The following is a 26,684-nucleotide window of genomic DNA, read 5'->3' on the forward strand; positions in this document are numbered from 1 at the left end:
TAAAAAGTGTGATAGATATATATTGCTTTACTTCTCAAATAAACCTTTAAACTTGCAAAACAGAACTACTTCTTGGCTCAGTGGGGTCAGGGGGATTCCAAGGGAGGGGTGTTATATAGGGGTAGTCATCCAGAACGCATGAACTGGACACAAAGATATATCAATAAGGGTTTTCATTCAGTATTCTAGACTAGGCGTTGACTTAGCTGTAGTGCTGAATTGAATCCTCTTACAGTAGCTTTTATTCATCGGGCAGCACCGCGGCTGGTTTCATCCCTGGGTAGTGCAGTGACTCGAACCTTCCTCCACGACAAGAGCCTCTCTTCCTCTGCTAGATCACCGAACTGCAGGAACTGCCAGGAACAACCGCCACCGCAGGAGCCACTTCTTCATTTTATAGGTACACTGTTCCGCCAGGCCGCCCTTTCTTTGCGGTAGCACTAAAGGTGTTTTAAATCCTTTACCTACCTGTTGGGTTGGCCGCCCCTCTCTTAACGTTGTCTCATCTTATGCATCCACCTTTTCTACCTCGTTAACCAAAGACTTGACTGCAGCTACAAGAACATTTCGCTCCTGGACCCTTGCCCTGTACCACTGACACAGGCCTACTGACTCTGGCTACATTTGTTAGACCTGCCTTCTTTAGATAGATTCTCAACTAGAACTGTGTTGATGCACCTGCTTCTTATAACTACCCTTTTCTTCCCCTTGCTAAACCTTGTGAAATGCCAATTTGCTCAGTTTTAAGTATTGCCTATACTGATGCACTGTCTTGCTTAATCTGGTTCACAAACTTATGGGAAGTGTTGCTAGGGTGTGTGAGAAGCTATTTATATGTAACTTGTGCTTTCCCTCCCTTGTGAGAAATTGATGGAGTATCCCTTGTGTGTAGTTTTCACTCTGGTTCACTTGGTCTACAATTTAACTAGGGAGTGTGTATATTTTTCCTCTGACTTATTTAACTTGCTTTAAGAACTGTGATAGATGTGTTTATCTAGAAGTGTATACAATAAAAATATATCTACTTTTTAATGTAAAGCTTTGGTCAGCGTTTCCCTGTGCCATAGTACTGTAGGCCTATTGTGTAAACCCTGAATACTGCTCATCTCCCTCTTGAGATAAGTCTGACTGCTCAGCCACCGCTACCAACTAAATATTTGTGGTACAGACTGATACCAACTGGGATTTATTGCTCTCACCTGTAGTCCTAATCTTGTGTAGTGCTCCCTAAGGGAACGGCACAGGATTCTGCCTAACGAGGCCTAAACAGCTTGTGGCCCTGCTTTGAATTCTTCTTTTCTACAAATACTTGTAGAACATTGTTTAAAACGTTCTCACCTGCTAAAGTGCTTCAGCTCACCTAGAATTATGTCCAATTAACTTTGGCCTAGCTTGGCTCCCTGAATTACTTTTTTCTTCCCTCTGATATTGTGTTTTGTCTTCCTTCCAGGAAGGGGTTAACTAACTTTGCATTGGGGGTTACCAAAAGTACTTGCCTGCTTCAGAGTATTTGTGTGATATCTTGTTCTGTTCTAACCTTTTTCCTTTGACAAACTCGTAAGTCTGATTCTAAATGCAAACAGTGGTATATTAATATCCAGTGTCCTACCTACTAAAGTCACCAGAGGGTGTAGGAAGTGTCTGTGCGCCATCCCAAAACGTTACTTACTGATTTAGAAATATTAAGTGCGTAATTTGAAGTGTATTGTGAGTTACTATTATATTGCCCCGTTCTGAAGAAGGCTTACTCTAACTGTTAAATTAATAATCGTTTAATCAAGAAACCTTGTGTGAAAGAGTTTATTTGAATACTTGTCGTCACTGGGATTCTCTGTAACTACCCTACTGCTCACTTTGGCACCCTCTTGAGATGAGCCTGGCTGCTCAACACGCTACCAACCTGTGTAGTTCAGACTTATACCAAAGGTTGGGTTCCTATTGCCAGGAGGGCAGGGTTGTTGTAGTGTACGCAAAGGGTACTGCATACAATCTTGCCTAGCACACTGCACTGTAGGGGCTGTGACACAATGTAAAAAGATTATGCCTATGGAGTTTGTCCGACTCCAAAACCAAAAGAAACAGTGTTCAAATTAAAGAAAAATACATGAGACGGTTTGAATAAGGTCTCTCTCTCAAAGTCCTGCAAAAGAGCTATAGGTCTCTAAGGTAGAGGGGAATTAGCACTTTTCTGAGAATTCTCCCTTACAGCTCTCGTTGGTGCATGTAATACTAGATGCAAGGTGCGCTTAATCCTTGTGCCTCCAAGCGCAAGCGGCGATCTCAGGCGCTTAAGTGTTAGAAATATACCATTGAAATCGCCCTTCTTTATTATTGCCTGTGCTTGTTTTGGTGAGAACTGAAAGATTATGGAGAGGTACATTTGTCAGTTACTATCATTTACTGCATTTGCTCTTAGAATTGGCAAGAATGATGACCAGCTGAAACCTGCAACGGGAGACCTACTGCAAAAACATCTGGAAAAGGTTAATGAAGTCCAAAAAGATGAATTAAAGCTAAGGCAAGAGTCTGAAAAGAAGGAAGGCAAGACGGAAGCAGAATCCAAGGTAGTGAATGCCTCAAAAGTAGCCGCCACATCCAACTCCGAATCTGAGGCGGATGAGCATGAGCACCACCAGCAGGATGGGGGTGAACAAACGGTACGGCAAGGTTAATTTTTGCATATAAAATGGATGCCACTTATGATGATACTTGTATAGATATGGATGCATGATTTTGCCGTCACCACAGGAAGCCCTCTAGAAACATTTTGAGGCATACTGTACTGCAGAATTTGACCATTTTGTCCACTAACCTTGCTTGGCTAGTACAGGTTTGCTGATCTTTTCCCCTAATGAGTCCTCCAAGGCCAGCTAGGATTGCGACTCTTCTGTTTTTATGCTTCTTGAGATCTACAGCCTCACGGCTTAGGGTTTCCAAAAGGTACCCCATGCTTCCTGGGCAAATAACCTTGTCCGGTTACCTTTGTGAGCCCCAGACGATGGTGGCAGCGAGACTACATTTCAAGTTGCCCACGTACCAAGTAAATGACAATTAGGGGTCAGTACTCTGTTATTGTATATGTTTATAGCGTGAAACTAGCTCCTAGAGCAACGGAGCACTGTACAGTTAATAAAAAGATAGATCAGTGTCAAAATAAAGAGAAGAGCTAATGAAGAGGGAGGAAAAAAGATAGGGGAAAGCAGGTGTTTGGCAAGAATTGATGAAGTAACACTGTGTGAGACTAGACAACACTTATCTACTTGGTATTAGGTAACCCACCTTTTGGTATAGGGATGTACTAAACAAGTTGGTAATGTGGCTGAGCAGCCAGGCTGATCTCAAGATGGGTAAATGTGAGCTGTAGAGCTGTAGCAATGAAATTTGCAAATGCAAGTAACCAAGTAACACACTGAAGGTTTCAGTTATAAATAGTTATTTATTTAACATCAATTTTTAAATAAAAGTTCTTTAAAAAGGGCACGATATGTAACAATCAAATATACTTTAAAATACTTTTCCAGAATCAGCACAAGTTAGTGGATACTCTTTGGATATGCTTATTACACACTTCCTTCACCCGGGACTGACTTCATTCACAAGTGTTAGGCAAGAATTGATGTAGTAACCCTGGGCTAGACTACACAACACTTGTCGTCTTGGTATTTGGTAACCCACCTTTCGAGGGGATTAGGTCCTCCGACGTATTCCATATCTTTGACAGTAATCACCACAGCTGTGCTGTGGTGATTACTGTCAAAGATATGGAATACGTCGTTGGACCATCCCATCGAAAGAACGTTACCAGGTAAGAGAGGAACGTGTTCTTTGGTATAGACTTGTACTACACAAGTTGGTAGTGTGACAGAGCAGCCAGGCTTAACCCAGGAGGGGTAAATGTGAGCTGTTGAGCTGTAGCAATGAAATCCATAAATACAAGTAGCCAAGTAGCCAAGTAACACTTACACTCAAGGTTTTTGTTATAAATAATGTATTTAACGACAGTTTTTAAATGTGCATTCTTTAAAAACAGGCAATATATGTAACAATGAAATATACTTTAAAATACTTTTCCAGAATCAGCATAAAAGTAGTAGGTTCTCTTTAGGGATGCTTTTTACACACTTCCTACACTCTGAGGTGACTTAACTAGGACAGTAATGGCATTTATAGATCACTAGTACACTTTGTATAGGTTTGCGGAAAGGTTAAGGGAAGGAAAAAAGGGTCTCAGAGAATGTGAGCGCACAAATCTTCCAATGAAGTCTAGATAAAACCCTTTTCCAGCAATAACTGTTAAGTTACCACCTATGAGGGACAATAAATATCAGACAAATGGACTAGAAGAGTCTGCAGGGAGCCAGGACAGCCAAAGTCAGTTGGAGCACAGTATATGGCGCTGAGGCACTTCTTAGATAACAAAAGTCTTGCACACACAGTTTGTTGAAGAAAAATCACTGTAGGGTCACAGACTGTTCTACTTGTGTAGGGTAGAGCTGATCAATTCTTGCAAAGTAGCTACTCCAGTCTCAACTGGGAAGAGCAAAGCTAAAGACACTGAAGTAAGTACCCCAAGTCGGAACAGTACCTTCGGTTAAAAGAAGAGTGGTCCAGCTGGCTTCTGTCTGGTTGCAGCAATGCAGATCCTGGGTTTTTGGTCTTCGGTCGTGAGGACAAGGAGGACGTCTGGAGGACTCCTGCGCAGCAATTCGGAGGTCTGCGGCAGCTACTGGCTCTTCTCAGATCAGTGTCACTTCGTGGTTTCAGCGATCGGTGAACAGCAACACTGCGAATCTTGGATACTGGTTGGGCTTCCTTCACTCCTTGAGCACTGCACTCTGGTGAGGGGACTCGAGCTCTGTTCGTCCTGCTTCTGGAGGGTCCTGGGGAGACTCTTGGAGCGTCTGGACGGATCATAGACGTTGCACTCGACTACGGATTTCTGACCCCTGGCACTCGGTTCCTGCAGCAGCAAAGAAGTACAGCCAGTCGGGGCAGGTGGTCCATTGGAGTTAGTCTCGGGGTTAGTTGGTCCCACTAACCCAGGAGAACAAGTAGTCCATTCCAGAGCTTCTCTTGTCGATCACAAAAAGGAGTTTCAGCACAGCAGGAGGGCTTCACCGGGCGAATCCAAGGGGATGCAGCAAGCTTTGTTCACGTTTTCTTCGGGTGTTCTTCCCAGTGGTCGACTCTGCCACTAGTCCCAAAACCCTTGCCTTTTAAGCAGGTTTCTCCCATTCATGCACAGCCTAGGCTGTCGATCACACTGCAGGGTGGCTGTCCTGCAAAGACAGCCAGCCAATCGGGACTGGTTCCATTTAGGCATTCCAATGAGACAAAGGACAGGGGAGTTTCGGGAACCTGCCTCCCATCCTGTCCTCCCAGACACACTGGAGACAGAGACTGGTTTCAGGACTAAAGCCTGCGAAAGGAGCAAAGGGCGCAACCCTGCTTCGACGCACAGAGTAAAACCCAAGAAAGCCCTCACAAACAGAAAATGGTGAAAAAAGATTACCAGAGCCCTTTTGACAAAATGGTCACCCATGGGTGCTGTACTGCAGCTGGGGATTCAGCCTGCAGTAGAAAGCACAATGGTAGGGAAATTAAACCACTGCCACGAGCCGTTCTTTTAAAAAAACGTTAACTTTTTTTTCAAACCTAGCAAACAGTAAAACCAACGTTCCCGCCCCCATGGCCCAGCCCCCAAACTCATTGAGACTGTACGTAGCAATCAGGATTGCCATTCATATTCAAATACTGTATACACCCAGAGGCGACCCATCCTGCTCAAAGGGAAGAATGCGAGAAACAAAAAACAATACATACACAGCACTCAAACAGCTAGAAATCTACCATTCCCTGTACATGCTAAGGGAACACTCATGGTGCGTCTCTCTTCGCTGTTCGTATTAGATTTGAAGGGAACCCAATAGTCTAGTGGTCTACCTTCCACTGGATGAGTCATAGCATATTGAGTTTCCCCTCCTCCTCGCACATGCTCACCCCAAGCCCTGGTGATCCAGTGTTGGGGATAATTCTGAAAAATGTATTAATTCCCTCCACCTTAGAGACCCCCAGCAACTTTGCTGGATTTTGAGGACTTCATTTTTTTAACCTGGACAGAGTGTGACCCTTTTTTCCCCCACTCATGTATTTTGTGATTTTTTTTTTTTTTTTTTTTTTTGATTTTTTTTTATACACTGTTTCTTTTTGGTTATTTGTATTTTGTTTATATAGCGCGCCGGGCCCAAAGGCATCTGGGCGCATATCTTGGGTAACAGAGAACAATTACATACAAGGAAATGGGTAGCTCTACCAGATTACAGATAACATGCAGGTAGAACTACAGTATGGCATGCACAGATATAATATAATATACAATATAGCATGTACAGGCAAAAAAGATATACAAGAGGTTGTGCTAGAATGTACAGGCATAACAAATATAGGAGGTTCACAGGAAGATAAATTGTCTAAATACAATGAGGACTACACAAGATCTATACAATGAATACCAGAGTTATATACACGTAGAATATACAAGAGGAATACAGAGGGCAATCACAGTACAGGACAGAGGGGCAGTGTCTGTAATACAGTGCCAGATATCTTATGTTTTGGGCTGAGAACCACAATTTGGTTTTTCTCTTAAAGGATCAGCTCTGATGGAATTAGGTAAGGTATTCCAAAGTTTGGAGGCCAAGACCGGGAAGCTCACACCGCCAGCTTTTTGAAGCTTGAATGGAGGTGAGTCAGGTGGCTAAGTAAATAGGGGCCTGGTTAGTCAGGCACTTGTGAGTAAGGGCAAGTGTTTTCAAGGAGATTCTATGCTTAACAGGAGCCAGTGTAGATTACGTCTATGGTCAGAGATGTGCTGATTTCTATGTATGTTTAGGGCCGCTCTGATGGCATTGGTCTGAATGCCTTGTAGTTTAAGGTTGGATTGATTAGTCCCTAGATAAAAGCCGCTACAGTAGTCTATCTTGGACATGACAAGTGTTCTAGTCAGGATGGTGCAATTGGCAGTAGTCGGGAATGGTCTACAGGCAGTAATAAGTTTGCATGTATAAGCAGAAGCTGAAATGACAGCATTGGTTTGTCTAGACAGCGATAGTGTGGAATCAAGTTAGATTCCTAGGGTTTTGGTATCCTTAGAAACCTTAATGACGTTGCCATCAATGATGAACGACTTGAAGGAAGGGTCAAGTTTATTAAGACGTTGATGGGAACCCAGGATGAGGAGTTTCGGCGTAGTTGGTGTACGAGACATCCAGATAGTCAAGAACATCAAACAATGGTTTGGTGAACACATTATAAAGTGTTGGTGACACGTGTGAACCTTGGGGTACACCGCAGTGAATGGGAGAGGGCTCACCAGATGCTGACAGGGAAAAGACCTGCATATATCTGTTGCCTAAGAAGGATCTGATCCAGGCGGTGTTAGTCTGAGAAGTGGGCAGCTGATATAAGGTGCTGGCATAGGATTTGGTGATTAACTGAATCAAAGGCTGCAGAGAGATCTAGTAATAATAGCAAGGCTAATTTCCTGTTGTCTTTCAACACCTCAATCTGAGTTTTTAGGTCATTGAGGGCGGTTTCTGTTCCGTGCCTTGGATACCTTGGAACCAGTTTGCCTTAAGCCAAGGAGTTTGTTGGCTTCAAGATCGCCCTTGATCTGAAGGTAAGCGGCTCGGTCCAGAATTTTCAGTATGAATAGGACAGGGGTGATGGGCCTGTAGTTGGTTGGTAAGCTGGGAATCAAGGGAAGGTTTATTAAGCAAAGGGATGACCAGGCGTCCTTTAGGATGTCCCGGACTATACCTGTTAAGAAGGATGAATTTATAAAGGCAGTAATGAATGGGGCTAGGTCATGGAAGCCTCCTTGATAATGGGGGCTGGACACGAGTCGCCTTGACAGTTGGAATGTTTAATTGTATTAATGATGCATTCAACTTCAGCAATAGTGAGTGGAGAGAAGCTGAAAGGTTTAATGTTAGGAATGTTGGGAATGGCCTGGGTGTAAACACTCGGGGTTGGGGCGGGGGGTTATTCAGTTGCTGGTCTGTCTGTAGGTGGTTTTGCTTAGCTTTAATTTTAGTTTGTAGTGTGGCAATTGTGTCCAGAAGTGCTTTCTGTATGTTCGCGCACCATTTGCTGTCTTTAGTGCAAGAATCAGAGGGAGTAGCAGGAGATTCAAGTGCCTTCAGAATCTTGAACAATTCTTTAGTGTTAGAATCCGCTTGCGTAATACGTTTGTTGAAGATATCTTTTTTGGCTTGGACGATAGCCTCTTCGTAGTTGATGGATGCTATGATGATGCAGTCCTTATGGGCATCAGAAGGATGACTTTTCCAGCGGGCTTCAGCATTACGTTTTCGTAGCACTCTTGTGTGGTGAAAACCAAGAGTTGAGGTGTGCACAAGGTTTAGATTTCCTAAGTTTGATTGGAGCGATTGAGTTCAGTGCTGTGAGCATAGCATGGTTATAGGTATCCACTAGGATCGAGGGGTCGGAACAGGAAGCAGAGGATTTACTGAGGGTGGGAAGGATAAGTGGGGAGTAGTTTGTCTCTAGTTACGTCCCTTTTATTTCTGGTAGGCAGGGCAGGAACAGTAGTCTGTTTGGGGCATTGGACAGCTTCTAGGTTGAAGGTAATATGATGGTCTGGCCAGGTGCAAGATGAGTTAGTCTGAAGGCTAATGGTGCAATTGGTGTCGACTAACCGGTCAAGTGTCAGCCCTTTAATATGGGTAGGTTCTTGGATGTGGGGAGTGAACCCCAGGTCAGTTAAAGTATTAGCAAAGTTGGCCATAATGGGGTTGTTCGGGTCTTGGAAACACAAGTTGAGATCCCCCAGTAGGATAATTTGGGATTTTGTTTTTGATTCATTTAATAAGGATGTGATGTCATCTGCAAAGGTGGTGGCAGGGCCAGGCAGTCTGTAAATGAGAAGTAGGGTGGCAGTTTGGTTAGGCGAAATGCGAAGCTTAGCTGAAAGTAACTCAGCGGAGGGAATCTTTTGGCTAGGCATCACTCTGAGGACAAGAGTTTTTATGAATAAAGGCAACTCCGCCCTTTCTTGATTGCGAGGTGTTACGGTCACATCTGGTGATGGAGTAGTCCGTAGGTATGGCGAGGGAGAGTAATGGTCCGGAGGCTGCATATAGCCAAGTCTGTGATATGGTGATGAAGTCAAGATCTTGTGTCTTAATAAGGTCTGCAAGGTCCAGTGCATGAGCAGGGAAGGACCTAGCATTGACTAGGGCGCCCTCAACGTATCTTTGGGGGAGTGTGGAGGGATGTTAGGATTGGGTGTAGGATGGGGATGGGGATGGGGATGTGGGCCGTGGGTGGCTATGGCTAGGAAGTGGTGATTTAGTTAAAGTACAAGGCTTCTGAGGGAGGCTGATAACACAGGGAATTCTAGATCCCTGTCTGTTGTTTCTTAGGTGCAAAGCACAAGGTTGGTTAGGTGTAGGTTTCTTGGTGAAGTGTTCTAGCCATAAGGCGGGGTGTTGAGATAGAGGTTAATAGATGGAAGTGTATTACTAGGCAGTGTCACTTATCTGGGGCCTTCCCACAGTATGGCTTTGGGAAGAAGGTATCTGATGTAGTGGCTGGATAAGGATGACCCTATTAACAAGATTTTGCCAGTGAATGTATTAGGTGTAGTGGTACTAGGCTTCTGTGGCTAGGCAATGTGAGTAGGTGCCCAAGCTAAGATGGTTAAAAGTATGATTAACACCTGTGAAGGTAGCGCTAGGTGGCCCAGGGACATATTGAGCAGCTGTGAGGCAGGGGGGAATGGTTGCAGTCTGGTGTTAACGTACTATGATTTAGCGTTGGTACCATGTTGGCTCTATGATAAAGGCAACAGATGTAGAGGTATCTAGATGAGATTTAGCAATTACTGAACAAGTGCAGCATGCGTTAGGGCCATGCTTGACAAAGAGTAAAGCTGCAAAGGCAGGATAGTGACAGGGCTGTGTTAATGCATTTCATGCAGGATATGCAAAAGTGCTAGGTATTTCCACAACGCTAAGGACGTTTTCAGAATAACATGAGAAAGGAACGGAGATGCAGAATACTGTAGTGAACGTTGTTAGACATATGTTAAATTAGTATGCATAGTATTTCAGCATAGCATAATACGCAGAGACTCTACGATAGATCAGTGAGGGAGGCGCGTTTCAGAACACGTAAAAAACAATTGGATTCAGAATAATGTAGAGATCGTTATTCTGCAAGATTGAATTAAAGGCATAACATTTCTTGAGCGAATATAAAGGGAAGCAAACACAAACGCTACGGTTGATCAGTAATAGCAGATGCGAACAAGTAGGAATAGCCAGATGCGAAATAAAGTAATGCGCGTTATTCAGCACGTGATAAATCTAAAGCGCAGCAGCACGTTCGGAGGCAGGGAGCCAAGTAACAATTGAGGCTAGTTTACATTGTTTAACAGCAGACAAGACCTGAATGAAGGGTAATTACATGCAACTGGTGCAGCTGATCGGCCCTTAACAGGCGTCAATTTTATGTGGCACAATTGAATACCTCATATAAGGAACGGCGTGGGGAAAGCAAAAGTTTGTAGCTCGCAAGTATTGATGGGAGATGACACGGCAGTGCCGCAGTGTACAGGAGGCAGGCAAGACGCGCACGTCGGCTAAATGTGAAAAAAGGGGCTAGCAGTGCGGTCGGAAAGGAGCTGACACTGGGTGGATTAGATACGGCTGGAACAAAGTCAAGTGTGTAGCGGTTCGAAGTCTTACCAGATGTTCAAAGAAGCGCTACGGCGGCAAAGGAGAGGCAACGTTGTTGGTGGAACAGGGCTCCTGGCACTAGGCTCTTACTGCTCCAGACAGGCTCATGACAGGGAAGTGCCTTATTGCGTGTGCTTTCGTTGGTGGGCTGGCTTGAGCATGCCAGCTCTGGATTGTTTCAATAATAGGATTGGTTCAATTATGGAGTTTAACCAACTCCATAGGCATCATCTTTTAAAATTGTATCGCAAACACCTTCTTCAGTGCAGTGCCACAGGGAAGTCTTCCAGATTTCCCAAGGTTTAAATACCGTCTCTGGGATCAACTACTGTTTCCCAGAGCAGAAAAGTGAAATTGACTTTACTTGGGGTGTGCTGGGTCTAGCAAGTACAATTCTATCTTACAATAGAGTGCTGGAGGGGTTACTTAGTATCCCCTGTGTGTAAATGCACATGTAAAAATTTGTATGTTGCCCTTTCCACAATTGACTGGCTGGGGTAGTGGTTTCGTTTTGATCTACCTTGGTTTGCATTTACCGCAATCATTTGCGGACCCAGTAACGTTAATCGCAGGAGCCATCTTTTTCAAAATGGCATCCAGCATCTTTGCTGAAATGGTGCCCGGTCTTCTTTTTTCACCAGTTCTTTGTGGAAAGGTCCTTCTAGAGACTTTCTCTGCGTGCCAAACCAGGTTTGGTCTCTTTGTTCACTTCGCCTTTGGCAGGGTTTCTGAGAGAAACCTGCTCCAGAGTGGCTGGGGTAGGCAGGAAGTGAGGGAGGTGCCGGACACTCCCTGTGCTTAGTCTCCTAGGAGACCCAAATGCACTCTGTGGTGATTGGCTGGCTGACTGTCCGGCAAGGACTGCCACCCTGCTGGGTGAGTGACAGCTAGGCTCGAATGAATGGGGGAGAACTGAATAAAAGGTAAGTCTTTTGGCTTGGAAGGCAGTTGACCACTGGACCAAGGAACCAAAGAGCTTGAAGAGGACGCCTGCTGCAACTACTAGACTGTTGGTTTGCCCGGAGAAGCCCTGCTGCAGTGACTACTTGCCAAGTTCGCATCGACAAAGAAGCCCTGCAAGGACGACTTCTCCAGCATGGGGTCTGGCATGGATTCACATGCTCATGAATATTCCCCGTCGTCGGGCTAGGAATCCTCGGTAAAGAAAAAATCAGTTTTAGTTTCTGAACTGTCTTTCTCCTAATAACCAATCACTAGTCTCTGAGTCATACTGCCCCCAGCAGCCAGTGACTGCCCTCTACCTAAGCCCCTCCTCTGGCAGCCATCTTCAGATTTTTACCGCACGTTAAAGTGTTGGGAGTCCTCGTGATATAGCTCTCGAGCTTTTATTGCGTTTTGCGATTTCTCAGAGTTTAATTTTTTCAGTCAATCGAGTCTTAAGCTCCACCGTTTCTACTTCCAATCAACAGGGACCCGTTTTGCGATTTTCTACACCCCTAAAGGGCGAAGTTTTCATCAAGTTTCGCTTCTTGGAGGATTCCAGAAGATCTTTGAGGCCTACCCCGCGTGGAGATGGCCCAGGACAAGAGAAACATGACTCCTGTATCCAAGCTGTTCAGGAGCTGACCTGGATGCGGATTGCAGAATGTCTCCAAGGAGGATGAGCATTCCAGATGTCTCTACTGCCTTCACGAAGACAAAACACACGTGGAGAAGGACTGCGTTTTGCAAGAACATGTCAGAACTGACGAGGGATCGGCGTGTCGGTCTCACCAACTGGCTGGAGGGGAAGAGCCCAGCGGTAGGTGAGAAGAGGAAGAAGTCCGAGCGGTCTTCTAAGACCTTTGAGGGCGCTCTGGCGACAGGGGCCCAAAATAAGGCAAAGCACCGCGGGCACCGGCATCGCCGATCGGTCGGGCTTCTCGGCTGCCAGGCAGGGCGCACTTTCACCGACACCATCAACCATGAGCCAACGCTCTGGCTCGGGGAAGAGGAAATCTGAGAACCCGGGTAAGCTTCGGAAGAAGCCCCAGTCGATCCCGACAGAGACAGCCGAGGAGGAGCGAGGCAGTCCCCCAAGGTGAAGGCCTCAGGCACGCCCAAGGTCGTGAAGGCCTTGATTCACCCAGCTACGGCCTCTATCGAAGGAGTCGCGGCGGCCCTGGCGAAGCCTGTGGAGGCTACCCCAGTGGAGGTGACCTCGGGGCCTAGAGTTTCCCTGCCACCACGGAGGGAATCGTCTTTTCAGCCCATCGATAAGACCCCCATGAGACCCAGGGTGGAAAAAGTGTGGGGGGGGCGGTGGCTATCACAGACACAGATACAACCTCTGAGGAGGAGCTGGATGGAGTCGCGAAGATCCCGAACAAGAAGTTCGAGGAAGTCCGTTCCCACAGGTGGGATCTCAACGAGGTGGACGTGGAAAGCGACAGTGGTGCCGCCTGACGAAATTGGCTCCTTCCACACCATGATCGCCAGGGCATCCGAGCTCTTACAGCTCTGCCCCGAGGAACAGAAGGAAGGTTTCCTCTAACGGCGTGAGGCCAAGAGGAAGACGGTCCTCTCGATTCCCTTACTTGACGACATCTGGGACGCGGGGCTGCCGTTCCTGAAGAACCCGTCCACGACCCCTGCCAGGAGAGACCGGTACAAGAAGTAGTACCTGGTCCTGAATTCCGCCCCATGTGCCTTAGGGCGCAGTCGACCCCGGATTCAGTCATCTCTGCAGCAGGGGCGACGGCTTCAACTTCGACCTCCCCGCCGGACGGCGAGGAGAAGAAACTGGACGCCATGGGACGACAGGGGTCATCTTGGCGGCGGCGACAACGATTAAATCGGCCAACACCCTCGCAATTGTGTCCCGCTAAGACAGGGAGCTGTGGTTTAAGATCGCTCCCCTGCTGGACTTCCTCCCGGACGACAAGAGGGCTGAGGCCCTGGAGATCCAACAGGAAGGCGAGGTGGTGTCGGACCACGCCATAATGGTGGCCACGTACATTGCCGACACCGGTTTTCGCCAGATGGGTAACGGCGTTTGCCTTCGTCGGTGTGGTTGTCTCAAGGCAACCGATTTCCGCCAAGACGTGCAGACCAGGGTTCGGGACATGCCCTTCAACGGGAACAATCTGTTTGGCAAGACAGTGGACGAGTCACTGCAGGCCATCAAGGCTGACACAGAGACGGCTCAGGCCTTGGGTGTTCTGCAACGACGACGGCCGCCCTTGGAGGCAAGCAAGGTGCCTCCAAAGTATTCGGTGGCTGCTCTTTGACGTACCGCCAGGCGGCCCGCTCCTCATCGCAGGAGGCCTACAGAGGACGCGGCAAGTCTGTAGGATCTCGTCAGCGGCAAAGCCGTGGCCAAGCAGGACTGAGCCGACCATAGCGTCGGGCCCCCACCTGAGCACCCCGGTGGGAGGTCGGCCGGCGAAGTTCATCAGTGTGTGGGAGACCATCTCCACCGACCGATGGATGCTGGATGCCCTGGCCCGCGGGAACACCCTCTAGTTTCTAAAGAAGTGCCCCTGTGTTCCACCCGTGGCCAAGAAGGAAAATCACGTCCCTCAACTGCTGCTGGAAGTAAGGGCGATGCTGAAGAAGGAGCCATCGAGCTCATTCCAAAGAGGCTCCGGAGTGTACTCCCGATAATTCGTCGTAAGAAAGAAGACCGGCGGCTGGCGACCCATCCTGGACCTTCGTCGTCTAAACAAGTTCATCAACTCCCATAAGTTCTGGATGGTCACCCTCCAGCACGTGCTGGGACAGCTGGAGGAAGGCGACTTCCTATTGTCGCTGGACTTGGAGGATGCCTACTTTCACATCCCCCATTCTAAAAGGACATCGAAAGTTCCTGAGATTCTTAGTCCAAGGTCGACACTATCAGTTCAAGGCCCTTCCCTTCGGATTGAAGTCGGCACCCAGGGTATTCACCAAGTGCCTAGCACCAGTGGCGGTGCGGCTGCGCCTGCAGGGGATCCATGTTTAACCCTACCTGGACAACTGGCTCATCTGAGCAAAGACAAGAGAACTCGCCGTCGTGCACACAGCGAAGACCGTCCAACTGCTCACGGGTCTGGGATTCTCCATCAATTTTGCGATATCCCACTTGGTGCTGTCCTGTTCCTGGGAGCCAGGCTCGACACAGTGGCGCGATTGGCTTCTCCGTCGGAGGAAAGGACGAAGGCCATCCTGGGTGAGGTGCAATGGCTGTCAACCATAGACGTAGCCAGGGTGAGGTCCATCAAGTCCCTGCTCGACATGATGTCCTCGTGCATCTACCTCGTGCGCCTGTGCAGGTTACGGATGCGTCCATTGTAAATTCCTCGATGCCCGTTGGGTGCAGGCGGCGGGCAGCTTCGAAGACAGGATCTCGCTCAATGAGACCTTCCGCCAAGCGATCCGGTGGTGGGGCACCCGCACGCCTCTGGCGGCAGGTATGGACTTCCAGATCCCGGCACATCAGGAGACGGTGACGACGGACGCATCCCTGGAGGGATGGGGAGCGCACACCAGAGATCTCCACACAAGAGGCCTTTGGCTCCCGGAGGAGAGGTCACTACACATCAATGTCCTGGAGCTCTGAGCCGTGTTCTGGGCCCTTTGGTTGTTCTTCCCGTCCCTCAAGGGCAAGGTGGTAAGGATCTTCACTGACAACACCACCACAATGTTTTACATCCGTAAGCAGGGAGGCACCAGATCCCCAGCCCTATCCAAGGAAACCCAGGATCTGTGGCACTGGGCCGTCACCCAAGGGATGTTTCTGGTACCCTTCCATCTGGCGGGAATAAAGAACCCCATCGCCGACTCGCTCAGCATGGAACTGTGCTCGTGCCATGAGTGGGAACTGCGGCAGGATCAAGTGGATCTACTTTTCCAACAATGGGGCAATCCCCAGATCGACTTAGTCACTACGGCGACGAACACAAAGTGCCGGAGGTTCGCCAGCAGGTTTCCCCAGCCGGGGAGCATTGGCGATGCCTTCTCATTCCCCTGGGACGGCCTGTTCCTGTATGCGTTCCCGCCGTTGCCGTTGCTGCTGCGACTCATCAACTCAGACAGTCCCAGTGCAGGATGATCCTTGTCTCAACGGCGTGGCAGAAGCAGATCTGGTTCCCGGACCTTCTGGACATGTCAGCGCCCCCCCCAGTCAAACTGCCGACAGACGCGGATATCCTCGCCAGGGAAGGAGGCGCCATCCTGCACCACGACCCAGGGTCGCTTAACTTGCAGGCCTGGCTCCTGCAGCACTAGAGTTTTGAAGGTACGATATCCCGGGAGACTGCAAGGAGGTGCTTGCAAGGGCCAGGGCGTCCTCAACTCTCAAGTGCTATGGACACAAATGGAAGAGGTTCTCTGTCTGGTGCCGTGCACAGAAGATTAACCCTGTGCGGATTACGGCCCCTCAAGTGCTGCCGTACCTACTGTCGCTGGCCAAGGCTGGGCTGGCTCATGCTTCCATCATGCATCTAGCGGCGATTTCCCGCTACACCAGGACTCCGGGGTGATCATATCTGGGGTCTCATCGCCTGGTGAAGGAATTTATGAAGGGACTGTTCCGATCATTCCCGCCGGTGAAGGCTCTGGCCCCGGCGTGAGAGCTCAACGTGGTGCTGAGCAGGCTCATGGGGCCGCCATTCGAACCTCTGCATTCGGCGCCATTGAAGTTCCTATCATGGAAGACAGCGTTTCTTGTGGCCATCACCTCCGCACGACGAGTGGGAGAGATCCAGGCCCTCTCCTGCAAACCACCCTACCTGACATTCCACGAGACGAGGGTGGTGCTTAGGACGCACCCCTCCTTCATGCCCAAGGTGCCGTCGGACTTCCATCTCAACAAGCCCTTGGTGTTACCTGTTTTCTTCCTGTTGCCTTCGTCACCGGCCGAGAGGACTTTGCACTCGCTGGATGTGGCTAGAGCGCTGAAGTTCCACGTGGACCGCACAAAGCGTTTTCGGAAGACATCAAAGCTGTTTGTGAACTTTGGACCTGTGAAGCAAGGGAAGGCCCTTTCGAAGGCTTCCATTTCCGGATGGCTCTCCGGCTGCATCATGCACTGTCAACGGTTGGCAAACCGACCGGTACCTGGCCGCCCGAGAGCCCATTCAACCAGAGCGATCACTGCTACCACGGCGTTACTGTCTGGTGTGCCTTTGCTGGACATCTGCAGGGCTGCTAGGTGGAGGTCGACGCACACCTTCATGAGATTCTACTGCGTCGACTGGGATTCCAGGGAGGAGTCAAGAGTCAGCCAGGCAGTGCTGCGCAATTTATTCGCCTGAAGGTGGGCCTGGTGAGGGGGTAAGATATGCTTAATGTTGAGTTGTTGTAAATGCTTAATGTTGAGCCTTGCCACCTCCCATGGTTGTGCATGTGTGTACTGCTATGTATTCTTGTATTCAGGAGCAAGTGAATCCATGCCAGACCTTATGCTGGAGAAGGAACAAGTTACTTACCTGTAACTGTTGTTCTCCAGCATGGGTCTGGCATGGATTCACATGCGAACCCTCCCTCCTATCCCTCTGTGGCTCTTCTCTTGGTCCTACTGCCACTTTATGTGCTACAAAATCTGAAGATGGCTGCCAGAGGGGGGGCTTAGGTAGAGGGCAGTCATTGGCTGGGGGCAGTATGACCCAGAGACCAGTGATTGGTTATTAGGAGAAAGACAGTTCAGAAATGAAACAAACTGATTTTTTCTTTACCGAGTATTCCCAGCCTGACGACGGGGAATATTCATAAGCATGTGAACCATGCCAGACCCATGCTGGAGAAACCACCTGGACACCCATCTTGGAGCTGGTTGAAGATCATCCAGACTCCCATGAAGTAGGACTGACCAGGCCCGCTCCTCTGCCCCCACACCCCCACTCTGTCGAGTGCGGGACCTCAGATGTGAGGAAAGTCCACCTTCACAGCCAGGAACCACGCTTATTGCTATTTGCTGTACCGCAAGTAGCTGAAACGCGAAACAGCCACTGAAAGTAAAGTATGCCGGTTGCCAGTTTTGACAGTGCCAGTGCAGTGCAGGAGTTCCCTTACATCCTCCCTCTTGTCCCCACGACTGAGGCACAGGAACAGTGAGATCTGCAGAGCTCCACAGGAACAGAAGTCTTCAGCTGCATCTTTTCTGCTTTACTGTAAAACAAGTCTTAAGAGAACTTACCTCTTACTGTGGAAGTGCTTGTAACTTCTACAACTCACAAGTCTAATCAGCTTGTGGCCCTACATTTGATTCTTCTTTTTACCAAAGACTCCTATGAACTTGTGCAAAGACCTTTCCATTTGCTTACCTGAAGTGCTGCATCCTATACAAAGACTTTTGCCCATTGACTTTGGATTAGCCTATTTGAATCGAATAACTCTTCTAAGTGCTATCTGAAAGTATTTTCCCAGCTTATGAATATTTGTAATTTCTTGTGTTCTAATAACATTTGCCTTTTACCAACTTTGTTCTGAATGCCAACAGTAAGATATTAATGTCCCCAGCACCCTTGTTACTGAAGTCACCTATGGGTGTAGGTTGCGTCTTTGGGCCATCCCAAAAGGGTCTTGTCTGATTCAGAAAATCAGAGCGTACAGTATTGAAGTATATTTGTGTGTTTCGAGGGGTTTGGGTCCTCCGACGTATTCCATATCTATGACAGTAATCACCACAGCTGTGCTGCTTCGGAAAATAGTCTGCATCCTGCGTCGATACGCTGCCCTCGAGGACCTTCTCCGATGGCACAGGTTGTTCTAAGTAGGACGCACGACGCCATAGCCTCAGTTCCGTTTTTTCCGCGAACGTGTTCGCTTCGGAGATCTCGGCGCGCCTCGACTCTTTGGAGTTCTTGTTCTTTCTCGGTTCTTCGAACCTGTTTCGTATTGTGAAGTCTTTCTTCGTGAAGAGGTCTACCTTGTCCTTCACACCGCATCCGGGCTTTAAGAAGTGCGGGGACTGTGGGTTCAAGACGTACGGTTACGGACTTGCACGATGCCTGCCTCGGGGAGGCCCGTGACAAGGATGACTGTCGACTGCCAGTCGCTCATGTCAAAAGCCTTGCAGGAGCGCAAGAAGTTATCGGTAGGTAAGGCGTCTAAGCCAAGGAAGTCGAGGTCTGCTCGGTTTTCGACGGACGATACGAGAGGCGACTCTCCTCGTCGTCAGAAGTCCAGTGGGTCTCGGTCCCAGAGTCGGTCCCGCCACTCCTCTGCCTCTTCGAGGCACTCCCGGAAGCGCTGTCATCGGTTGCCTTCCCCGTCCTCTTCCGCTTACCCCACCAAGCACGCGACGCCGGAGGAATGGGCTTCCTTTGGGAAGAAAATGTTGGCTAGTCTCGAATCGCAGGGCACTGGTCCGTCCGCGCCTCCGAGTGGGGTTGGTCATTATCGGTCAAGAGACACCGCTCGTACGCCTTGGGGCTTGGGTGGTCGTGACGATTCGCGGGAAAGGTCCTGCTCGGACAAGGGGAATCGTTCTCAGCATGCCCGTTCCAGGTCCATGTCCTCGACGCGCTCGAGACCGTGTGAACCTGTGGAGCCTTCAATGAAGACGTCGATGCCGAGTTTGTCGACGGACTCTTTCGAGGTCCTGCCTTCAAAGAAGTCGTCGGCGCCTAGGCTGTCGAGGGACACGCTCAGGGCCCTGGCCTCGAGGACTGTGTTGGCGCCATCGATGCTGTCGGTGCCGCATTCGGCATCGACGCCGATTCACTCGGCGCCTTTCGAGGCTGTTTCGACGGGGGTTCCCCGGGGCTCGGTGGAACCACCTAGAAAGGCTCTGGCAAAGGCCAAGCATGGCTTTGTTCCGCGTTCTCTGCCTTCTTTCCGCCAGCTTGAGTTCATTTCCCTGGTGGATGAGGGCCCTGATGATGGCATGGTTCCTGATACGGTACCGGACGAGATTTTCTCGGGCCATAGCCAAATTGAAGACCTGCGGCAATCCCTGCACGATGCTAGTGGGCTGGACACCTCTCCGAAGGTGGAGTTTTGTAGGCCTGAGCCTGGCACTCATGCTGACTACTTGTGCCGGCGCCTTATGTCCAGGGTCACTGAGTACTTGGGTTGGGCTGCTCCCCCAGGGGATTTTCTTCAGTATGACCTTACGGATATCCTCGACCAAGGTCCACCAACTGACCCGGTACTGCCGTTCAATATGGCTCTACAGAGGAGGGCGGCGGCGGCTTGGACAGCTCCGGAGAGTCTCCCGGCAGTGGGCAAGTCTTTGCCGTGAAAATACCACCCAGCCAGTAGCGACCCCTGCTACTTGACCAAGCACCCCACTCCGGAGAGTTTGGTGGTGCAGGCGACTACGGCCCCGGCAAAGCAGGCGTCGTATCCTACCATCCCTCCTGATGGGGACGACAAGCGTTTTGACGGCTGGGCGAAGAAAGTGTTTTCTTCAGGGGCTATGGCGCTTCAGGCGGCCAACTCCGTATGTGCCTTGTCACGTTTCACGCACACTCTGTGGAACTGTTTCCTTAGCGGCTGAACATATTCCCGAAGAGGATTTCCTTGCCATGGTTCAGGATGGTAAGGACGCCATGTGTGAGGCCGTTCAGTCAGGTTTGAACATGGCAGATTGCGTCAGCCGGTCCATGGCGGCGAGCACCGTGATACGCAGGTTTGCGTGGTTGCGGAAGTCAGGGTTTGCCCTTGATGTGCAGGCCCGGCTCCTCAACATGCCCTTTGACGGGGAACACCTTTTTGGCAGCAAGGCTGACGAGAGCCTTGAGAGGTTGCAGTCCTCCAAAGCTGCAGCAAAGTCGTTGGGCGCTGCAGTTTGCCAACCTCTGCCTTTTCGTCCTAGGGGACAGCAATGGCGGGGAGGTTCCTTTCGTTATTACTCGTCCTTTGGTAAAGCGAGAGGAGCTGCCAGTCAAAGGGGCCACCGTAGAAGTGCCAGAGGTGGAAAGCAAGGTACTCGAGGTGCCAAGGCCACTCCGGCTGTTGCCTCTTTGCCCTCAGGCAACGCCGCAGCCGCTTCAGCTCATTCATGAGACTGTCTCATCGTTCGCCGGTTGAGGGAAGGCTGGTACAGCATCTTGCAGAGTGGCGCGCTATTACTTCAGATGTGTGGGTTCTGGAGATCATAACCCACGGCTACTGTCTTCCTTTCCGGCAGAAGCCTCAAGACAATCCACCGGGGAATCTCTCTTTGAAGAGTCCGGATCCGCTCCTTTTGCAGGAAATTCAATCCCTGCTGGAGAAAGGCGCCATAGAACTGGTGCCTGTAGAGGAGAGGAACAAGGGATGGTATTCCCCTTATTTTTTGATTTCCAAGAAAGACGGGGGATTGAGACCCATCATGGACTTGCGCGGTTTGAACAAACTCCTCAGGAAGGACATGTTCAAGATGGTTACTCTCAAGTCCTCCAGGCCCTTCAACTTCGGGACTGGTTGGTGTCTCTCGACCTCAAGGACGCTTATTTTCATGTGCCGATACATCCAAGGCACAAGGAGTACCTGAGGTTCGCGGTTGGCGACTCGCACTTTCAGTTTTGGGTCCTGCCGTTCGGATTTACCTCCGCCCGAGGGTCTTCACCAAGCTCATGGTAGTGGTGGCAGCGCATCTCAGGAAAGGGGGGATTCACGTCTACCCCTACCTGGACGATTGGTTGATCGGGGGAGCTCTCACGAGCAAGTCCTGGATCATCTGTCCGTCACCTGCCACTCCCTTCACAGGCTGGGCTTCTCCCTCAATTTAAAAAGTCCCATTTGACACCGACGCAGCGGCTCCAGTACATCGGAGCAGTGCTCGACACATCCCTGGGGCAGTCTTTTCCTCCCCAGGTGAGGGCTCTTCACATTCAGCAGATGGTGTACAAGTTTCAATTTGCCCAAGATCTCCCAGCGTCCGAGTTCTTGAGACTGCTCGGCCTCATGGCATCCTGCATTCTTCTGGTGCCAGAGGCTCGTCTGCGGATGAGATCTTTGCAGTGGGCACTCAAGCTCCAGTGGTCTCAGTCCTCTGGCAGGCTGTCGGACCCTGTTCAGGTGCCGCCCTCCGTAGCCCGGGACCTTCTGTGGTGGGCCGTTGAAGGCAATCTGATGAAGGGGGCCCCATTTTGGCTGCCCTGGCCAGAGGTGACGATTGTGACGGACGCATCCCTCACGGGATGGAGAGCTCATGCCAACGAGTTGATGGTCGGCGGTCGTTGGTCTCCATCGGAGTCCAGACTCCATATCAATCTGTTGGAGCTGAGGGCCGTCGGGCTAGCCCTGAAGGCTTTTCTGCGGACTGTGCGTGGAAAGAGTGTCCTGATTCTAACGGACAACACGGTGGCCATGCACTACCTCAACAAAAAGGGGGGGGGGCAGGGTCACTTCCGCTGTGCAGGGAGGCGATGCAGCTCGAGTTCTGGGCCATCCAGCAGGAAGTTTCGATCTCGACTGTTCATCTGGCCGGAGACGACAACGAGACGGCGGACGCTCTGAGCAGGCAGAGCACGATCTCACGAGTGGGAGCTGGCTCAGGAGATTCTCCTGGAGATCTTCGCCCTTTGGGGGACCCCTCAAGTAGATCTCTTCGCCTCCAGTGTCAACCGGAAGTGCGAAAGGTTTTGCTCGCGGGAATTTCCTCCAAAAGGAGCCTTAGGAGACGTGTTCGTGGTGGAGTGGTCATTCCCACTGCTGTACGCGTTTCCTCCAGTCCCCGTCATCCCGCAAGTACTGCTGCGGTTACGGAGGTTCGGTTCCCGGATGATCCTCATTGCTCCGGCGTGGGCCCGGAGGACGTGGTACCCGGACCTTCTAGACTTGTCCATCTGCCCTCAACGTCGTCTTCCCTACCGAGACGATCTGCTCTCACGGGAGGGGGGTCAGGTTCTCCATCCAGAGGTCAGATCCCTCAATCTTCACGCTTGGCTTCTGAAAGGTTGAGGTATAAGGATTGGGACCTCCCTGAAGACGTGATGGAGGTGTTGCTCTCGGCCAGGCGGCCGGCAACAAAGTCTCTGGACCGTTGCCGTTGGAGAAAGTTCTGCGACTGGTGCAGAGTTCAGAATGTGGATCCTTTTGAATGTGACATTCCCATGGTTCTGTCTTTTTTGCTTTCTTTGGCTCACAGGGGCTTGCAAGTGGGGACCATTAAAGGTTACCTGGCGGCGCTGTCCATATTTAAGCGCTCATCTGAAGTGTTCCTATTTTAAGATTCCTTTAATTTCGCAGTTTTTGAAAGGGCTCACTAATGTGTTCCCTCCATCACCTTTTCTGGTGCCAGGTTGGGATTTGAACCTTGTTCTTAAGTTTCTTATGGGTGCTCCATTTGAGCCTTTACATTCCTGCCCTTTGAGGCTGTTAACTCTGAAAACTGTGTTTTTGGTTGCGGTTACTTACGCTCGCAGAGTGAGTGAGTTGCAGGTACTTTCAGTTAAGCCACCCTTCACTGTGTTTCATAAGGACAGGGTTGTCCTTAGAGTTCGTCCTTCTTTTCTTGCGAAGGTGGTTTCGGAATTTCATTTGAGCCAGAAGGTTGTTCTTCCGGCGGTCTATCCTCCTCCACATACTGGTAAGGAAGAGGAGAGGCTCCATAGGCTTGATCCTAGGAGAGCGTTGAGCTTTTATATTTCGCGCATGTCCCGGGTCAGAGTGGACGATCAACTTTTCATTGGTTACGCTGCAAAGCGTTTGGGACAAGCTGTGACGAAACAGACTGTCTCGTTGGATTATTTTAGCTATCTCCGAGTGTTACCGCTTGGCGGGTAAGGATCCTCCGGCTGGCTTGCAGGCCCATTCTACCAGGGGAGTGGCTGCGTCTACTGCCGTGCAGAGGGGAGTTTCTATTCGTCACATCTGTGATGCAGCCTCCTGGGCTTCAGTACATACTTTTGTACGTCACTACTCCCTCGATTCCATCATAGGGCAAGATCTGGCCTTTGGCAAGGCAGTTCTCTATTCCGCAATTTGATTGGGCATGCTAAATTTGTATTCTAAATTCTTTCCTACCTCCTTGCTTGGTACTGCTTTGGGAGTCTGTCATAGATATGGAATACGTCAGACGACCCAATCCCCTCGAAGAACAAGTTACTTTCTTACCTGGTAACGTTCTTTCGATGGGATGGTCCAACGACGTATTCCATATCGCGCCCTCCCTGCCTTCCCCGCTGCAGAATTTCTTTTGCGATTGCAGCTTGCGTTCCGCGAGGCCTTGTGTGTCTGACTGGCAGAAAACTGGTGGCACACGTTCTGGGAAAAAACTATAACTGAGGCTATGGGCGTCGTGCGTCCTACTTATCACATCGGGTGACGTCGGCCGTCGGAGGAGGTCCTCGGGGACGGCGCATCGACGCAGACGCCAAAGATTTTCCGAAGCAGCACAGCTGTGGACATTAACTGTCATAGATATGGAATACGTCGTCGGATCATCCCATTGAAAGAACGTTACCAGGTAAGAAAGTAACTTGTTCTTCTGAAAGGTTGGGGTATATGGATTGGGACCTCCCTGAAGACGTGATGGAGGTGTTGTTCTCGGCCAGGTGGCCAGCAGCAAAGTCCTTGTACCGTTGACGTAAGTTCTGCGACTGGTGCAGGGTTAAGAATGTGGATCCTTTTGCATGTGACATTCCCATGGTTCTGTCTTTTTTGCTTTCTTTAGCCCACAGGGGCGTTCAAGTGGGTACCGTTAAAGGTTACCTGGCGGCGCTGCCCATATTTAAGCGCTCGTCTGAAGAGTGTTCCTATTTTAAAATTCCTTTTTAACTTCTCAGTTTCTGAAAGGGCTCACTAATGTGTTCCCTCAGTCACCTTTCCTGGTGCCCAGTTGGGATTTCAACCTTGTTAAGTTTTTGATGGGTGCTCCGTTTGAGCCTTTGCATTCATGCCCTTTGAGACTGACTCTTAAAACTGTGTTTTTGGTTGCGGTCACTTCCGCTCACAGAGTGAGTTACAGGCACTTTCAGTTAAGCCACCCTTCACTGTGTTTCATAAGGACAGGGTTGTCCTTAGAGTTCGTCCTTCCTTTCTTCCGAAGGTGGTGTCGGAATTTCATTTAAGCCAGAAGGTTGTTCTTCTGGCGTTTTATCCTCCTCCACATCCTGGTAAGGAAGAGGAGCGGGTCCATAGGCTTGATCCTAGGATGGCGTTAAGCTTTTATATTTCACGCATGTCCCGGGTCAGAGTGGACGATCAACTCTTCATTGGTTACGCTTTAAAGCGTTTGGGACAAGCTGAGATGAAACAGACTTTGTCTCGCTGGATTATTTTGGCTATCTGAGTGGTACCACTTGGCGGGTAAGGACCCACCGGTCGGCTTACAGGACCATTCTACCAGGGGTATGGCTGCCTCTACTGCCCTACAGAGGGGGTTCCTATTCGTAACATCTGTGATGTAGCCACCTGGGCTTTGGTACATACTTTTGTACGTCGCTACTCCCTCGATTCCATCCGTGGGCAGGATCTGGCCTTTGGCAAGGCGGTCCTTTACTCCGCAATTTGATTGGGCATTCTAAATTTCTGTTTTCAAAATTCTTTTCCCACCTCCTTGCATTGGTACTGCTTTGGGAGTCTGTCATAGATCTGGAATACGTCAGAGGACCCAATCCCCTCGAAGAACAAGTTACTCTCTTACCTGGTAACGTTCTTTCGATGGGATGGTCCGACGACGTATTCATATCGCTCCCTCCCTACCTTCCCCGCTTAAGAATTTCTTATGCGATTGCAGCTTACGTTTCCGCATGGCTTTGTGTGAGACTGGCAGACGACTGGTTCCACACGTTCTGGGGGAAAAAACTACAACTGAGGCTACGTGCGTCCTACTTATAACATCCAGTGACGTCGGCCGTCGGAGGAGGTCCTCGAGGGCGGCATATCGACGCAGGACGCCGAAGATTTTCCGAAGCAGCACAGCTGTGGTGATTACTGTCATAGATCTGGAATACGTTGTCCGACCCTCCCATCGAAAGAACGTTACCAGGTAAGAGTAACTTGTTCTACTATTCTATTGCTCCCATCTGAAGAAGGCTTTATAACGGACTATTACATTATTAATTGTTTTGTGCAAGAAACCTTGTGAGTAAGGGTTTATTTGAATACCTGTAACTGTGAATCTTTGCAACTCCACTACTGCTCACATTTCCCCTCTTGAGATAAGCCTGGCTGCTCAACACGCTACCAAACTGTGTAGTACAAGCTTATACCAAAGGTTGGGCTGCCTATACCTGTAGTCATAGTTGTTTGTAGTGTTCCCAGAGGGTACTGCATTCAAACTTTGCCTAACATCCGGGTTCTCGCCACAACAGATGCCATTGAAACTAATTTCATAACCCCCTTGGATTAATGCTCTACCAGAGCTAGTAGCCATGGTTTCAGGGGTGTTGTGCATCGGAGTATTCTGCATCTGAGATAGTGCTGCCTCTATTTGTCCCAGGCTGGGCGTAGCTGGGAACAGGCCCAGGAGACATGGAAGAATCTGTTGGGTCGTCCCCACATTTGATACATTGGGGAGGATGTCTGGGTAGAACCTGTACAGATGTGCCAGATAGTAATACATCTAGTGAATGAATTTGAAGTGAATCAGTCAAACAATTGTACATAGATATTTTGTGGATTTGACTACAGATTGTTTTCCATTGAGAATCCGACCGTTCCTTCCCTAGTGCGGATTCCCGTTTAACCTTATAATTAGCGATGCATGTAACACTTTGTGACCTAACACTTTTATATTATGATACCAGTTTCTTGGTGGTTGGGGGGGGGGGTTCTACAACATATCTAAGTATTGGGGAGGACATTGGGAAGTTCGACCATTTGGGCCCAAGATCCTCACGTAAACGGAAATATAACAGCATGGGTGGGTGAGAGGAATTCCGTTGACCCGGTATATTGCCAATTTAGGGGAGAACAGGCTTCAAGTTTCGTCACCTGGAGTAGCCGTTCCCAGGCTTTACAGGTGATGTCCAAGTTGTATCTCTGTTTTTACCACAATGCGCTTGGTATTCCCAAGGAAGCCTTTCACATCACTTGGATATGATCTTGTCGAGTAGGACATGG

The 26,684-nt window shown here is 49.5% G+C and overlaps 1 protein-coding gene across 7 annotated transcripts in view; it reads left to right on the forward strand.

The window, feature by feature from the left end:
- The window catches only part of PSIP1 (PC4 and SRSF1 interacting protein 1), an 828,776-nt gene that overhangs the window by 420,177 nt on the left and 381,915 nt on the right, over positions 1–26,684 (forward strand). For all 7 annotated transcript variants that reach the window (XM_069626044.1, XM_069626047.1, XM_069626045.1 and 4 more), the window contains one exon: positions 2,417–2,657. In XM_069626044.1, the coding sequence (XP_069482145.1) occupies positions 2,417–2,657 (241 nt within the window). The remainder of the gene's footprint in view (positions 1–2,416; positions 2,658–26,684) is intronic.

This window comes from Ambystoma mexicanum, chromosome 6p (genome assembly GCF_040938575.1).
Source record: "Ambystoma mexicanum isolate Mex_15411 chromosome 6p, UKY_AmexF1_1, whole genome shotgun sequence".
Taxonomy (NCBI): Eukaryota; Metazoa; Chordata; class Amphibia; order Caudata; family Ambystomatidae; genus Ambystoma; species Ambystoma mexicanum.